The sequence below is a fragment of the Suricata suricatta genome, chromosome 7, assembly GCF_006229205.1.
Source record: "Suricata suricatta isolate VVHF042 chromosome 7, meerkat_22Aug2017_6uvM2_HiC, whole genome shotgun sequence".
NCBI lineage: Eukaryota > Metazoa > Chordata > Mammalia > Carnivora > Herpestidae > Suricata > Suricata suricatta.
In genome coordinates, this window is record NC_043706.1 from 29546218 (window position 1) to 29562105 (window position 15888).

Sequence of the window (15888 nt, forward strand, 5' to 3'; positions counted from 1 at the left end):
TGGGGTGCCTGGGTGACTCAGGTGGTTACAGGTCATGATCTCATGGTTTGAGATCAAGCCTCAAATTGGGGGCTCTGGCAAGGATAGTCAGGAACCTGCTTGGGATTCTCTCTACCCCTCTGTCCATCCCCCACTCCCACAGACACTCTCAATTTAAAAAAGATAAGAAAAAAATGCTTCTGCGTGAAAATGTTCCCTGAAAACGGCTGTCCCTGTCAACAGGCTCCTACATTTTAGTGTTGTGCTACATACGCAGTAAACCATGGTAATCCACATCTCCCACGGAAAGGTTAAAAGTGGTATTATGTTGCTAGGTTCCTAGGAATTCTTGATTTTAAGCAAGTTCAGGGAAGACCATGTACTTTTAATTTTTTAGAGGGAATGTGGGGAGGGGAGGGGGGTGGGCTGGGGAAGTTTCTGAAGCAGGCTCTGGGCTGACAGCAGAGAGCCAGACAGGGCTCAAACTCCTAAATCCTGAGATCATGATCAGAGCCGGAATCGGACGCCCAATCAACTGAGCCACCCAAGCGCCCTTGAAATACTTAGGCTACTTAAGGAAGACAATTTAGAGACCAAAGAGCCAGGAAAATCTGACTTTTATTTCTTAAATACTGTGAAGGAAGATGGGGGGCTATGGTCCCCTGATGAGGGAGGGCCATAAGAGCTAGGGATCATCAGCAAAGGCCCGGTGGGCATTAGGGAAGCGCTGGGGGCTGTAGTTGGGGTCTTCCTGCAGTCGCTTTTGTATATCAGCCCGGAGCTAGAGAGAGAAAGCAAGCAGGTTGGAGAGGGGCAGCAGCCAGGCCCCTAGGACCCCAGCAAGCACGCAAGGCCATCCCTTAGGAACTAACACTTCCCCACCAGCCACACTGTCAATAGCCCAATATGGCTTCGCTCAGCCTTCCCAGACACCACTAGAGAAACTCTTTAAAAAGGTCAAGTGGTAGCCCCAAACTGACCAGTTCATCTCTGAAAGGATCAGAAAAGAGGGGCCCTAGCCCAACCCCTCCCACTAAACCATCCCTATTCTGCTTCAAGGTGGGGGCACCTGCTGCCTGTAGCTCTCCTGAACCTCTGGTGCCTCCAGGTCCCGGCTCAGGCTCTCAGGGCTCGTCAGGGGCCGAGCTCCGGCTGCCTTAGCTGCCCGGCTCACGGCCTCTGAGAGAAGCAGCTGGGGGCCCTCACCCTGCATCGTCTGGGGGACAGGGGGTCGGGAGGGAAAAGAGGATCAACGTCAGATCCAGTGCCACCACCCAGCTCACCCTTTCCAGGAGTCAACCACTGAATTCCTATGCTAGTGGAGAGAAGGGGAATAGTCCACAGGCTTTGACAGCAGAGATGCTTTCCTAATTTTATTTGGCTCTGGCCAAAACACAGCATTTGACTGTGCTGCACTTATTCTTCAAAACAAGAGGGGCAGGATGAGTCAGGCCAGTCAGCACTCTGAGCTGACTAGTCCACAAGAGGAAGCCCACAGGCCTAGTCACCAGGCAGCTGAGGGAGGACAGGACTGCTGGCAAACGCTAACGTGAAGGTGTGCTGCAGCGACTGTCAGCAAGTCAATCCCTGGGAACATTTCCTTACCCATTAAATGATGGGACTAAACTAGGAAGAATTCCTCCCAGCTCTAAATAGTTGGATTCTAAGCACGACCAGGGAAGTTGGATACAGAGAGATCCTCAGGGAAGAAGTAGACCAACCTTGCGTCTCTTGGCAGGCATACCACTGAGGTAGGCGTCGCTCAGGGGGGGCTGCGGCTTTACCTTCCGCTGGCTCTGAATGTCCTGCTGGATAATCGGAACCCACTCCTGGGGATGAAAAGGGGAGGAGTAATTGGCACAACCTCAGCTGCCTTGGCTTGCCAGCCCACCTCCCAACACTTACTGGGGGGACTGCAGCCGCCCAAGGTTCTGTCTCAGCTGAAGCTCCATCCTGTTCATCATGGGAGCCGCCACTCTCAGGAGCAGGAGGTGGACCTCGGGACATGGCCTCTTCTGCTGTTGTTCCAGGGGCTGGGGAAGCATTCTCCCGCTGGGAGCCAGACAGCGAAAGGACACAGGCTTCAGCGCGCCCAGCTCCAGCCCTTCTGCCCCCAGTCCCCCACTCCACATCACCTGACCTCTCAACTCCCCCTGGTACCTGAGGCTCAGGGGAAGTTCTCTCTGATCCCTGAACTTCCATTGGCTCCTCAGGAAGTGGCTATGAAATTGGACAGAGAAGGACAAAACAGAAAGTCTTCTCAGACCTTCTCCAGTTCCTTCAAGTCCCCTGATCCCAGAGCCCATCTGGGTCCCTTACCTGGGGGGGATCACCAACCCTGCGAACGTATCTGAGGATGGCATCGGGGCCAACGGGCATGTGCTCCAGAACCACCTGAAGCCTCAGTCCCATCATAGTAGTCAGCCAGCTCACCAAGGATGGGTTCACCCCACGAGACATGCGACGCTGAGGGCAGAACGCAGTCTTAAAACACACAATCTTCAACCAGCTTTTGAGAAGTGTCAAATAAAAAAGGATGGCAGTTGGGTGAAGAAAAATGAAAACCACAGGATACCAGAGAGAATGGAAACCTAAGGAAACAGAAGGCTGGAGATCTGGGGTGGGGTGGTGCTTACAATTCGGCCATTGATGACTGCAGCAAGCTCCATCTGCTGTCCCCCCAAGCAGTGCAGGTTGAGGGCCAGGCATTCAAACAGGCCCTGGTTACACAACTCCAGCAGGCGGGCCCCAAATCCACTGTCTGTGGGCAAGACACAAGGAGAGGATGCTGGCACCCAGCAGCCCTGCACATCTAACACCCCCACCACTACTCCTCGGCCCCCCGGCCCTGCCCGCCCCTGACCTGTGCAGTGCAGCACATGAGCAGCGATGCTATTGAACTGCTCTTGGAGAAATTCCAGGTTTGTCCGGATGATGTCCACACCTGGCTGAACCTGCACCAAAGACTGAGAAACAAGACCCACAAAGACCCCCAAATCAGGAACCCTGGGAGGCCAGGAACCAAGGAGGCAGTAAGAACAGCACCTATCCTGACCGGACCCGGGAGAAAAGAGAACGTGGAAGGGGTACTCACAAAACTCTCCCGCACATATTCTTCCAGCCCTGTGATCAACGTGTGGGTTGCCGTCTATGGGGGAAACAGCTCAAGTTTAGATCCAAGCCCCAGCCCTCAAGACACTGCCCTCCCCTCTACCTCCAGTAAGTCCAGGGCTTGGGCTGGAGCAATTGTAGCTTTAGATGATAGATAAATTGAATCAGGTATAAAGAAATGAAGGTAATGAAAAGGGGAGCGCTAGGGTCCAAGACCTTTATTTACCCGTATGTTGACAGGCGTGGGCTCTTGGCCACCCAGGTAGTGCTGGTGGAAAAAGGATCGCAGTTGGGGCTGGAGCCGCTGCAGTGGCTGGAAATGCCCATGAAGAAGCATCACCACATCCACCATGGAAAAGTTCTGGCACAGAAGAGAGAGTAGGGCCCCAAAGAATCCTAGGGACAAGGACAGAGGTCAGCAGTGGCCTCTACCACCTGGCCTGCCCACCCACCACAAGCCCATTGGCCTCATCCCACCTCAGCAATACCCCTCAGCAGAGGCCATTGACCTGTCCCTCCCTGGAGAAGACCAAGGATCCCCCAACTTGCTTACCGAGGGCCCCATCAGCCCCAGGCTCAAAGATGTTGCTGGATCCACTGAGGCGCTGTATGAAAGCAGCGATACTCTCACTGCTGCCAGCCCGAGCCCCCAGGGAGCCCAGGAGGGAGTTCAGCACGCCCTGCACCACGGAGGTAAAAAACTCCGGTGAAAGGCTCTCAAGACCCAGGCCTCCAGGGCTCCCTGCACCACCAGAAGGGGACCCTGGTGGGGGCATGGTCTGCTGCTCTGGGGCCGGGGGCGGGGGTGGGGGCGGCGGAGGGGGCGGAGGGGCCGTCTGTGTCGCCTGGCAAAGAGAAAGAACAAACAGAAAACAAGATGAGTGCGGAGATAAGAATGTAAAATGACACCAGAAAGGCACAAACCAAGAGGGCCATGGAGGACGGAGAGCTGCACTCTGATCTTTACTCCCTGAAATACAAAGTGCGCGCGCAGTTCTGCAACGGCAGAATGGAGCAGAGCACCAACCTTCTCTCCCTCTCGATGGGTTAGGTTACAAAGCAGCAACACCAATTACTTTACTTCCACAGCTTCATTTTCTTCATCTCCAAATCAGGGTGGGGGCGGGTGGGAATCAGAGTCCACGAATTCCCAAGCCTCCCTCCCACCAACATGTCATCAGAGGCCATAGCCCAGCAGGAATACCACAACAACAAGGCACCAGCGCCTGGCCGAGCCGCAGGAAAGGAAGGGTGAGGTATAAGCAAGCTAGGCACTCACTTGCAGAAAGTCGGTCATGCCCTGGAGAAAGGCAGGGACACCAGGCATCGCTACGGTGATGGTAGGAGAAGCCATGCCAGGCCCTCCGGTCCCTGGCCCTGCAGGACCCAGCAGGTTCCCCAGGAGCTGAGAGAACTGAAGATCAGCCGCTGAGGGTTGAGGGGGTAGAGGCTGGGCAGGCCCCCCAGGGGCAGGACCAGCTGTGGTTGCTGTATTGGTGGTGCCTGCACTGGCTGAAGCTGTGGCAGGGGCTGGAGGTGGAGCCATTCCTGGGGTCCCCTGAGCTACAAAGACCAAAAGAAAAGAAACTGAAACGAGAGAAACGAGACCCCACAGCATTTCCATTCTGGTCTTCCCAGCAGGAAAGCAAGAACGAAGGACCAATGGAGAGAACTGGAAAGCACCAGCAAGGAGGTTAAGGAGCATCAGCCTTCAGGCCCATGGGAATGGCCACATCTGGAGGCAGGGAAGAACGACGACTCACCCACGAGAACAGGCTGCATAAGAAGCTGCCCCACAAGGCCGCTCACCATCTGGGCCAAAGAGGCATTCGTGCCCAGTCCGGTGCCCTGCTGAAGGAAGAGTGGGGGGACTTTCAGTCCTGCCTTTTTCATTCCCCACCACAGGATTCTCTCCCCCAACTTCCCCACCAGAACTCCCCCACCCTTACTCACTAGAGTACCCGAGATTGGGGGCCCCCCAGGATGGGAAGGCCGAGCCTGCGGAGGGGTGGGCCGGGCAATCACCACCCGAGTCGGAGCTGTCGGGAAACCTGGCACCTGCTGTCCTGTGGGTGGCAGAGGGGAGAGACCGGAGAGGGCTGAAGGGTGGGCCCTTGCCCGCCAGCCAACAGCACCCACCACCGTGGACCGTGCCCCACCTCCCAAACTTCCCCTTCCAGGTCATTACCTGCGGCCGCGGAGGCAACTGCTGCCACCATGGCCTGATGAGTGATCTGGTGGGCGACGGCGTGCATGAACTCAGGGGGCAGGGAGGGCAGCTGGATGAGGGTGGAGCCTGGGGGGCGGGTCTGATGTAACCTTGAACCTGGTCCCCCTTCAGCCCACCCACTCGGCCCTACCCCTTCTCTACCAGAGCTCAGCCTGCTCTGATGCCCTCACTCTTACCCAGGGTCTGGCCATGACCAGGGGGTCCTAGGGGGCCAGTGGGAGCACTCGGAACTCCACCAGGCTGTGTGCCAGAATCTGGGCAGGGAGACAGAGAGAGTGGCCCTGAGACAGGCAGGGCCAAGACCTAACTGTATCCTCCTGAGACTGGCATCCTTCAGGCTGTACTCCCCTCACAAATAAGCTGCCTCTCCCTCCATCTAGACAGGAAGGTAGCACTCCCTTCACCACGCAAATCTGCAAGGATAAGCAGTCACTCCTGCCCCTCCCCACGCATGCCAACTAAAAGCTTCTAGTCTGGTTCCTCTGCTACCTCATTCAGCCTTGGCTTTTCCCTTCCCCACCCTCCCTCTCTCACACCTCGGTACCTACCCCCCCCTCAAATCATGTTGCTTTTCTCTACCAACAACCAATCCTAACTTACCTTGGATGTTCATGTGCATCATAACCACGGGTTCCACGCTCTGGTGGGAAATCCGGATGACCCTCGGGTGGCTGGTGGTCGGGGGAGGAGCCGGCCCTGGTGGGGGAACCCCCTCGGCTGAGGACTCAACAGTGGTAGAAGTGGGAGCCAGGGATGAGGCCTGCCCAGGACCAGGGGGAGGTGCCTCCACATTAGAAGTCGGGGGGGGCCGAGTTCCATTCCCCGTCATGGTCACAGTGGTTCCCACATTGATCTGTAAGAAACAGATGAACAAGACGGAATGAGTAAAACAAGAACCTAACCCACAGCACCCCATGGTATACTTCAAAGTCTCCCCAATTCTCCATCACCATGTATTTCCGAAGTCCCTACCCCTTCTCACTACCCTCAAACTCGATAGCTACCCTGGGTCATTCCACCAATAGCTGTGCATGCTCCCTCATGCCAGGCTCCTCTGACCCACCTGGATGGGAATGGCTGCCTGCTGGAGCACCATGGGGGTGGTATAGTGAGACATGGGCCGGACCACATGCAGGTGTCGAGGGGGCGCACAGGCCAGATTGCAGCGCAGGTCAGATAGTGCCACAAAAGTGTTGCCCAGTAGCCGCAGGCTCTCCCCCACCAAGTTGATCAAGCGCTGGTCCTCCTCACGGCCCTCTTGCTATACCCCAGGGCCAAGCACAGAAAGGCCAAAAATGTTAGGCTGGGACAAACCTCGATAACAAAACCAGTAAGATCTTTGAATGACACCAGGCTCTCTACACCTCCAGGCACGGCCTTGGAAGCTCCCAAGTAGATCCAACCTTTATGAATAAATTCTACTTCCTGTACACAGAAAATTCCGTATTACAACAAACCCTATGGCAAATGAGTATGGCATCACCTGCTAAGTTCCCTTACTCTGCATAAGCTTCCTAAGTAGCTCAAGGGTTGAAAAGGTAAGTAAGTATCACAAAGACGATGACCTTCCCTGTAAGGAAGGAAAACATCACTTACAAGTCAACAGAGAGATCATTCTGTTGCAGACAAGGTCTTTTTCTGGGGGAAAGGCTTAGCTGTATTTCGGCCTGCTCCATTCAGGACAAATGGGGGTGAGGGGGTAGGCGGGGCTCACATTGTTGTTGTAGTCCGTGGTGGCGGCAGCGCCCAGAACCTCATAGTAGCGCTGCAGGAAGGGCTGGAGGCGGCTCTCAAGCCTCTGTAGCTCCTGGAGCACTTCAACATACTCCGCAGGGGAAGGATGGCTGTGGGCAACCCCGAGAAGCAGTGAGCCAAGGCTCCCCTCAGACCCCCATATAGACTACACCTGCCCTGTCTTTCCACAGCCTCCCACACCCCTGGCCCAATCCCCTCTGGGACTAGCAGAGCATTTATGTGCCCACAGGAAGACGAAAAGGAGAAAATATATTGCTTCTGCCTTCCCCACCACACGATCCTATACCTGTGATGGTGAGAAACTAACTGTGAAGAAAGAGGTGCGACCTGTGACAACTCCGGAGAGAATCTTGATCAGGCTCAAAAAACACCATCTGGACTTCCTTGTCCCAGGGACAGCAGTACTTCCGGCTCAGCTGCCACCTCCATCCTCATCAGCTGGTCCAGAGCCTCTCCCTGCCCCTTTGCACTAGCCCTACCAGTAAGACTGTCAAGCAGCCGTCTTCTCCCTTCATAACCTTCCTGGCTCTCACACTTCATCTGCGATCCCCAACCCCCCTCCCAAAGGGTCCCTCTGTTTCTCACTTGGGTGCACTGGTCTCTGGGGCAGGTGTTGGGCCCACTGGAGCTGGGCCGGAAGGGGTGAGCTCCGGGCTCTGGGCTGGGGCACGCTCCTCCACTTCTTCGGCCTCCATGGGCTCTCGAGGAGGCGCTTCATTTTCGACTGGTTCTGATGTTTGAGAACTCAAGGCTACAGGCTCCGAGGCCACGGCTGGCGTCTGGGGGGGCGGCTGACTGTGCTGTGCTTGGGGTCCTCCTCGACACTAAAGGGAACGGAATTGGGATACCAAAGGCAGGATGAGACTGCTGCAGAGAACTACTCAGGACAAAGGAGAATGAGTGGAGAAGGAGCTCTAACTGGGCTCCTTGATGGCAGGGCTTTGCATCGGCCTCTTTGATTCCCCAGCCACCAACATAAAACTTAAAACAAGTCACATAACATACAGCTGTTGTACTTATGAATTACTAATAAAATACAAGAATTAAAATATCCTAAACCCCCACAAGAAGAGAAAGAAAGGTCACAGGCTACAGTCACACACAAACTAATGGAAACAGAACATCTCAGCATTAGCTACAGCAATTTAAAAACGAAAAAAGCACAGATTGCTTCTGTAATGGAAAAAAGATGCCATGAGAGTTATCTGACAAGTTCGAAACAAACTTCCCAGATGCCAGGCACCCGGAGAATTGGCAGGGGCAAGAGAGCCTGACAAAGATACTTTTTCCTGCCCCAAAGACTTAAGATTGCAAAGAAGAGACCAGATTAGGCAGGAACAATCCAGCTGAACGGCCAGTCATGCTTCATCGCCAGGCAAAGGAAAGAGGACTACGGGAGAATGAAGAGAGACAGACAGACTCTAGCCAGCCTGGTCCACTGACCTCCATCCGGGAAAGTAAGGTCTGTATATCTCTGATCATGTGCTGAGCCATCACCAGCCTTACTCGGGGCTCGCTCTACAGTAAGAGGGAAAAATCAGAGTACATCTGAGATGAAGCCATGAACTCTACCACCCACTGAACCAGGTCCCAGCCATCTCCTCGGCCAGGTCTACCCCCCGACCTCATGGCCTCCTTCTCCCAGATCCCCTTCCCTGACCCTCCCAGGCCCGTGATACCTGAATCGGGGCCTGTTCCATGTTGATGTGAACATCCACAGCAGAGCCGTCACTCTGAGAAAAGGGTAAGGGAAGTTGCTCTGGGAGAAGCCAAATACTAAGGCCCCCACACCTCCAACTCATTCTCTGAAAGCCCCACCCTTTTTTCACAAGACTAAGGCCATATCTGACCTAAGGGCCCTCAAAACTTAATCTAAAGACCAAGACACTTGTCTTATAAGCTCTCTGCTATTACCACAACCAAACCACCCTTCCCCACAAGAGCCGTCCTATGTGGAACACAGGCTTACAGGAAGATTGAAGGTTCCAACCATGACATAGCTGTTGGCATTCCGGTCATGAACAGAGGCTCCAGGCCCCCGAGTACCAGGCGGGGGTCCTCCACCATGGGTGGCTGAGGCAGACCCTATCCCAGAAGATGCTCCAGAAGGGAGCTGAGTCTGAGGAGGAGCCCGTTCCACCAGGTGAATAACCTTTCCCCCAACATCTGCCAAAAAAAAAAAAAAGATACACACAAAAGCATTATACGATCAAGTAAGTTCAAGGCCTCAGCTCATCCTTCTAGACAGCTGCCGCAACCTCGAAACTGCCTCCCCCGAATTCTTACTGTATTCCTGGAGCTTCTTATCATCCTGTAGAACTCGTCCCTGATAGATGAGCCGTTGTTTCTCAGAGGGAATGCTGACAGACGCAGCAATGTGCTCCTTAAACTCCTTTACGTTCATCTACAAGGTAGAAGAAATAAAGAACTATCAGAAGAGGGACAACTGATTTTTGGGAGTGACGGGTAAAAATCACCCAATCATAAAATCACTACCCATTTGCCTCGATTGTGAGGTAATTATTTTGCAAGGCCCAAAACTAAGACATGTTAACACCTGTTAAAACGGACAATAAACATTAACAAAGTTCAGGTTACATACGCAAAAGAAAATCACATGGCTGGAAACAGATAAGCAATCGGACATTCATGTCTCTCCTTGGCTCCCAAAAGAATGTGTGTCTAAAGATACCAGTGACCCCTCCCCCAAACACAAAATGATACAACTCTGCAATCTCCAAAATAAACGCAATGACAAGGAAAATGGGATAGAAAATCAAGGCAAAACACTCAACTAAGTAGAGAGAAAAGGGCAAACACTTTCCTAACTGCACAACGTATGCTTGGGAAGTACCAGAATGTTTACATACATTTAATCACAAAAGCCTACGTGGCCTTCTTGTACATGTTTTAAAAACTACAGACCTTATGATTTTGTCTCCAAATATTAGAGGAATCAATGGCATAAACAGCTGTGTCTGTGGTGTTAAAATCAAGATTTAAATCATGCCACAAATACTAGTAAATCCATTCAATAGACGATTAGGGCTCTACCTGCGCTATGAAGTCTGATTTCTAGCCTTTAAAAACACACTACAGACTTAACCAATTTTTGCTTTTAAGACTTGTGTTTTGGATATCCATTCTGTGTCCCCTCCCAAAGGCAAGAGCTATGTCTGTCCCTTCGGGCTGGGGTTCACTCATGATGATGGCATAAATTTCCCCCTCCCTCCATATTTCCCTCTGCACGTTGTTCCATCAAGGTGGAAAAGGGCAGAATGAAATCTGCCTCATCCATACCTTCTCACTCAACAAGAAACACCAGAAAACGTCCTGTATGGAACATGAACAAAGGAACCGACTGAAGATGATTTGAGGACCAAAAAAAACCAAAAACAAAACCCAGGCTTTAGAATGGGGGACTATAATAAGAGTTAATGGGGGTTTCCAGAAGAGCTGGGGTCTCACCTGGGCCCCCACAATAAAGGTCCGAGTCTGAGAGTCCAAGGTCTTCACCAGCACCTCCAGGCTGTCAGGCTCCTCCATACTGGTAGTGGTATTGGTAGTATCACTGGGCTCCATGGTCGACAGCTCTCTAAGGAAGAATGGAGGGAGGGAGGCCTGCTGTCGCCCGAAGCAGATTTTATATACCCGGAAGCCTCCCGGCCTGAGTCTCCGCCCTAATACCTAAAGAGTTTCTCCCACACAAGCACACACACTCACACCCGCCTCCATCCCCCTTCTGATTCCGGGGCACGGGGAGAGAAACACAAAGGGCAGGAGATCGACGGCACAGGGAGCTGGAAAATCGGGAGATGGGAGGGGCTCCACAGTGCCAATCACAATAAAGGAGGGCCACTCAGGCTAGGAACCAGGAAAGAAAGGAAGAGACCAATGTCATCATCAATCGCGATATGACAAAGGCCCCAAAGTTTGGCAAACCCTGGGGGGCAAGCGAGAGCGGGGGTGGGGGGTCGCGCCAGACTTGCGGAGACAGTGGTTGCGCGCACGCGCGCCACGCCCATCGAACCCGCCTAAGTCACGACAGACCGGAGATGACCGACACTCACGGGGAGCCAGACTGGCTAGCTGACTGCCCCCCCTCTTCCGCCTTCCCTCGACACTCCAGCAGAGCGGCGCAACCAACACACACCAAACACACACACACCCACACACACCACCACCACCACCCCGGGCTCCGCCCCCGACTTCCCCAAGGTACCGTCACTTCCGGTCTCCCCCAACTTGCCACCGATGGCCACTTCCGTTTCCCCGATAGTATTTGGGGATCGCAAGGCGGTACTTCCGGCTCCCCCCAGGTCCCCAAGCTTTACTTTTGTGGGGCACGATGAGGAAGTTCGCGGCCCCAAACAGTGAGTTTCTTGGGGCGAGACGGACCGGGGCCGGCCTGGATGGAAGGGAGCCGAGCACCCTGAGGAGCCGCGGCCACCGTCGCCCGGGGGCCCTACTGCGCCTGCGTGCGTCGTACTACGCATGCGTACACTCTTAGACACCGCCCACCCCCGCTGATGCTGTTCACTTCTTCGGTGCACGCGCTAGAGCTGTGGGAGGTTGAGGTGGCTACTATAAATGCCTGAAAAAAATTACCACATGAGCCTCTACGCTTTGAGAGGCTTTGGACAGTTGTATGCATCTTGGAGTTTGGGGACTGGGGATTGTGCCTCACTAATCTATGTTAAAGTCGTGGCTGACAGAGAACGTGAGGCGGCACTGTCCTGGCCTCCTAAAATTCTATCCTGTCACTCTGGCCCTCGCGGCTCTACTCCTTCGGCGCTTCCGGAAGTCATCATTTCCTTAGGCCGTTGGAGGTGGTTCGCGAGCTCCCTAGGCGTGCCGTTCCGTCGTTGGGGCTGACCTCGGTTCTGCTCGGTGGGCGATTGGCGGGCTGTGAGCGCCATGTTTCTCGCCGGCGGTGGACGGCCGAGGGGGCGCGCCCTGTTCTGGCTAAACTAGAATTTACTGCCTTTCAGGACTTCCGTCAAAAACGGCGCCTCAACGTTTGGGAAATAGGAGGAAATGGACTCCTAATGGACCGAAACACAAGAATCAGACCCTGGGGTATTGAAGGGGCCACCAAAGGGCTTCCCCGGGACCCGGGTCCGCGGACAGGCGGGACGGTGTTGGCCGCTTAAGCCCTCTACCTATCCGCTTGGGCCAGGGCCTTGGCCCCCTGGCGCTGTAACTTCTCCAGCCAGCCCGGTTGCTGCCGGCGTCCCTGCTTCCGGTGTCCACAACCTTTCTGGGATTCGTAGTTTCTACCCAGGCCCCAGGACCGTTTCAGTTTAGAGTTCTAATAAACACCTGTTTAGAGAGCTCTTGGTTTGTATCAGCCACTTTGCTAAGGGTTTTGTGTACTGTCCTACTTAAAATCCTTTCAACACCTGGGATAGTTATTACATGCATTACACCTAGGCGAAAGAAGTGGCAGAACTGACAAGTCCAGGCCTACCAGACCCCGGGTCGAACACATCTACCACTAAATTGTTGTGTTTTATATGTACTTGCTTTTTATGATAAAGAGTGGCAAACATCCCTAAATAATAATAATGAGCTCTCATATACCCATCACCCAAATTTTGTTATTTTAATTAAATCGCAAGCCCATAGCAATCTCACCTCTCAGAACAAAATTTTTGGCAGTCTGTGGGTTATACATAATCTGTTAAGGAAGCCCCATCTTTCATTGCATTAACTGCTCCACCCACTATCCTCTAGATAATTCTCTCCTTACTATTATTTGAGAATCTAAAACCTACCAGAAACAGTAAATAAGTGCTTCTACAAACATTAGTTATAACTAATATTTACTTTGTACTTAACCATGTGCAGGTCTTTGCTAAGGGCTTTACATGCATTATCTCTTTTAATCCTATGAGAGTGATGATTTGCTCATTCTACAAATGAAAAACAGATTCATAAAACTGTTCAAGATCTAACAAATAGTGGAGTTAGGGTTTGCACCCTCTCTGCCTAACACCAGTATCTATCCTCTAACCATCAAATGATGTAGCCTCTTACTTGTAATAAATGTTGAGTGAATAAACTCATGTCAGCGAACTTTCTCAGGGGTGTACATATTGTTTCCCCAATTATAAACTTCAGAGGGAAAGCCTTCCATCGCCAGGCCCTAGCACCTGGTTCATACCTGTTCTAAAGAACTTACCAGATTGTGCCACCATGATTTGTTTCATTTACATAGCTAGTTTTCCTTTTACTGCTTCAAGGCCAGAGACTATGTCATTCATTTTTATGTCACTAGGGCTTTGCTGGCAAACAGCTGGGACTCAAGACAGTTTTGCTAAGTGAATGAATGAATCAGTCTACCTCTCTTCAGTGCTGCACAACACAGCAGAAACCTAGCTCAGGTATAGCTTTGAAAGCCACAGGCTTCTACTTACAGGGCTCAGCTCTCCTAATTCCTGAGAGACTCTTGGACATGCCAGAGTGTATGGCATCTAGAAGAGGGGGAGGAAGGCCCAAACATGGTAAGTAATCTAGGCTGGGGTTGGAAAACAAGGCTGAAGTTACTCATTAGCAGGTGAAAGGGTCAAGGGTCGAGGCAAGGGGGCTGGAAGCAGAGCAGACTGAGTAACTAGCAGGGGGAGAGAGCGGTTAAGGTACCAGCCACTTCACGAAGAACACCAGCTTCCTCCTGCCTGAAGATGTTCTACCAAATATGGGCAACTCTACTCTACCTCTATGGTATTCTCAATTCCATCTACCAATGCCCTGAGTTCAGTCAACTGACAACTCAGGGAGTGGATGGGAAAGAGGTATGGACTGAGAATGGGGGGGGGGTGTTTATGGTGGGGGCTCTGAAGGATTTGAGTGGGTGGCCTTGAATGACCAGGAGTCACACTGGGAAAGGGAGAAAGGACGTGTGTGTTTGTGACAATGAATGCAAGAACAAGTAAAAAAATATGTTAGTACTGCGGCCATCAATGTGGAGATATGGTAGAATTGGGGGTGGGTGGTTACTCAAGGTGATTGAGGGGAGACAAACGAAAGGTCGCTTAGTGACTCCCTGTCAGAACCCAACCATAGTTGGAAGAAAACAGCTACCACTCCACTCCTAAGTCTTGCTGTTTTAAGAGTGATGATGAAGAGGTTGAATGGATCCTGTGGTGGGGACCTACGCTCTTCTGATCTCCCCTCATTCTCTGCAGTTTCCAGAGCCACACCTGGGCCGGTGGTACTTTATCGCAGGGGCAGCTCCCACCAAGGAGGAACTGGCGACTTTTGACCCTGTGGACAACATTGTTTTCAACATGGCTACAGGCTCTGCCCCCAACCAGCTCCAGCTTCGTGCTACCATCCGCACGTGAGTGGTGAGGAGGCAGAGGCACCAGTGGGTGCAGTCTCTGTTCAAAATATGAGCACCCATCCACAAAGAACTGGGCTCTTTGGGATATCTGCTATTCTTGGCCCATGGAGTCAACAGTTCTATTAGTTTCCTTCTGAAGAGGGATGAGCCTAACCATACCTTGGTAGCTTGAAATCTAAGGGGATTGAGCTTCAAAAAAAAATAAGATAAATAGAGGTTGGTATTGTGTGGTTAGGGTTCCATTCAGCCCTTCCTCCTTGCCACCACTTTTGCAGGAAAAATGGGCTGTGTGTGCCCCGGAAATGGATCTACCACCTGACCGAGGAGAGCACAGATCTCAGAACTGAAGGTTAGCTCTCTTCACCCCTCACGCTCCCCACACCCCCTGGGCTTGCTTGGTTTTGCATCTCTGCCTTGACACTCTCCCCACCTCCCCGCTCGCAACAGGGCGCCCAGACATGAAGACCAAGCTCTTCTCCAGCTCATGCCCAGGTGGAATCATGCTGAAAGAGTCAGGCCAAGGCTATCAGCGCTTCCTCCTCTATAGTGAGTAGAGACACCAGGCAGGAAGGGTTGGAGGAAACACTCGGAAGGCAGGAGAGCCTCTCACTCTGGGCCCTATGATATCATCCCAGGAAGGGCTGGGTGCTTCCATGAGGTCCTCACAGGGTGGTGCTAAGAAGCAGGGACTTTGATAGGCCTGGTTCCTTGCTCTTCCAGATCGCTCACCACACCCTCCTGAGAAGTGTGTGGAGGAATTCCAGTCCCTGACCTCCTGTCTGGACTCCAAGGCCTTCTTACTGACTCCCAGGAATCAAGGTGAGGGGGTAAAGTCCCACAGAAGAGGACTAGGACTCACCAAGTCTTCTATGCCAGATGATAGGGACTCAAGTGATATCACCAGAGGGCATGGCCAAAGGCTGACATCACTAGAATGGCTGTGTTGACACCTCCGTTTGTGTCACAGGCTGTGATGACATCAGAAGGATGTGGCCAAGGGCTGTGATGTCACCCAAGGGAGCCAGGATGGGCTCTGGGCTACTCAAAAGAGAGGTTTCAGAGTTTGTGGTGTATAAAAGGGGCAGAGATGTAGGAGAAAAGGCCACAGAGACTCCTTCTTAGATGCAAGGAAAGGCGGGAATGCATTATCTTCTGCCCCACTACCATCAATGCTGCCTTTCTTCCTGGATTTCCCTTCTTTCCATACTCTTTTCTCCCTCCTCCCACCAGAGGCCTGCGAGTTATACAGTAACTGACCTGTGGCTTCATCTGTGCCCCAGATGGATATGATAGGAGCTGCCATTGTGTTGCAGGGAGGAGAAGCTGGAGACTCCCAACTCCGTTTCGAGAGTAATAAAGATGGTTTTTCAATCCTCATCTCATTTTGGGTTTGTCTCTAGACATCAGTCCCACTACTTCCATTTCTATACTCCCCCTGGGTCTTCTGCCACCTAAACCCCCAACTGAC

The 15888-nt window shown here is 52.6% G+C and overlaps 2 protein-coding genes across 18 annotated transcripts; one reads left to right on the plus strand and one right to left on the minus strand.

The window, feature by feature from the left end:
- Window positions 1-577: 577 nt before the first annotated feature.
- On the minus strand, window positions 578-11550 carry BAG6 (BCL2 associated athanogene 6). 15 transcript variants are annotated; one of them, XM_029943450.1, is made up of 26 exons: window positions 11298-11550; window positions 10544-10670; window positions 9362-9479; window positions 9045-9241; window positions 8755-8808; window positions 8519-8593; window positions 7661-7899; window positions 7035-7164; window positions 6384-6581; window positions 5921-6173; window positions 5497-5574; window positions 5279-5386; window positions 5044-5156; window positions 4854-4941; window positions 4370-4653; window positions 3644-3935; window positions 3317-3486; window positions 3074-3127; window positions 2843-2945; window positions 2616-2740; window positions 2299-2445; window positions 2140-2199; window positions 1885-2031; window positions 1701-1808; window positions 1049-1195; window positions 578-760 (listed from the first exon to the last, which is right to left on the minus strand). In XM_029943450.1, exons 2-26 carry the CDS (start codon window positions 10655-10657, stop codon window positions 665-667), a joined length of 3498 nt encoding a protein of 1165 aa, XP_029799310.1. In that variant the 5' UTR covers window positions 10658-10670; window positions 11298-11550; the 3' UTR covers window positions 578-664. The 15 variants fall into 15 exon arrangements, with proteins under 15 accessions (XP_029799310.1, XP_029799309.1, XP_029799306.1 ...); XM_029943449.1 differs by having other exon boundaries at window positions 4854-4938; window positions 5497-5601; XM_029943446.1 differs by having other exon boundaries at window positions 5497-5601.
- Window positions 11551-11911: 361 nt separating this feature from the next.
- Window positions 11912-15797, plus strand: APOM (apolipoprotein M). 3 transcript variants are annotated; one of them, XM_029943465.1, is made up of 7 exons: window positions 11912-12154; window positions 13356-13461; window positions 14263-14417; window positions 14696-14769; window positions 14868-14966; window positions 15141-15239; window positions 15651-15797. In XM_029943465.1, the coding sequence occupies exons 3-7, from the start codon at window positions 14365-14367 to the stop codon at window positions 15674-15676; spliced, it is 351 nt and encodes a 116-aa protein (XP_029799325.1). In that variant the 5' UTR covers window positions 11912-12154; window positions 13356-13461; window positions 14263-14364; the 3' UTR covers window positions 15677-15797. The 3 variants fall into 3 exon arrangements, with proteins under 3 accessions (XP_029799325.1, XP_029799324.1, XP_029799323.1); XM_029943464.1 differs by lacking the exons at window positions 11912-12154; window positions 13356-13461 and adding an exon at window positions 13497-13581; XM_029943463.1 differs by lacking the exons at window positions 11912-12154; window positions 13356-13461 and adding an exon at window positions 13647-13869.
- Window positions 15798-15888: the final 91 nt, after the last annotated feature.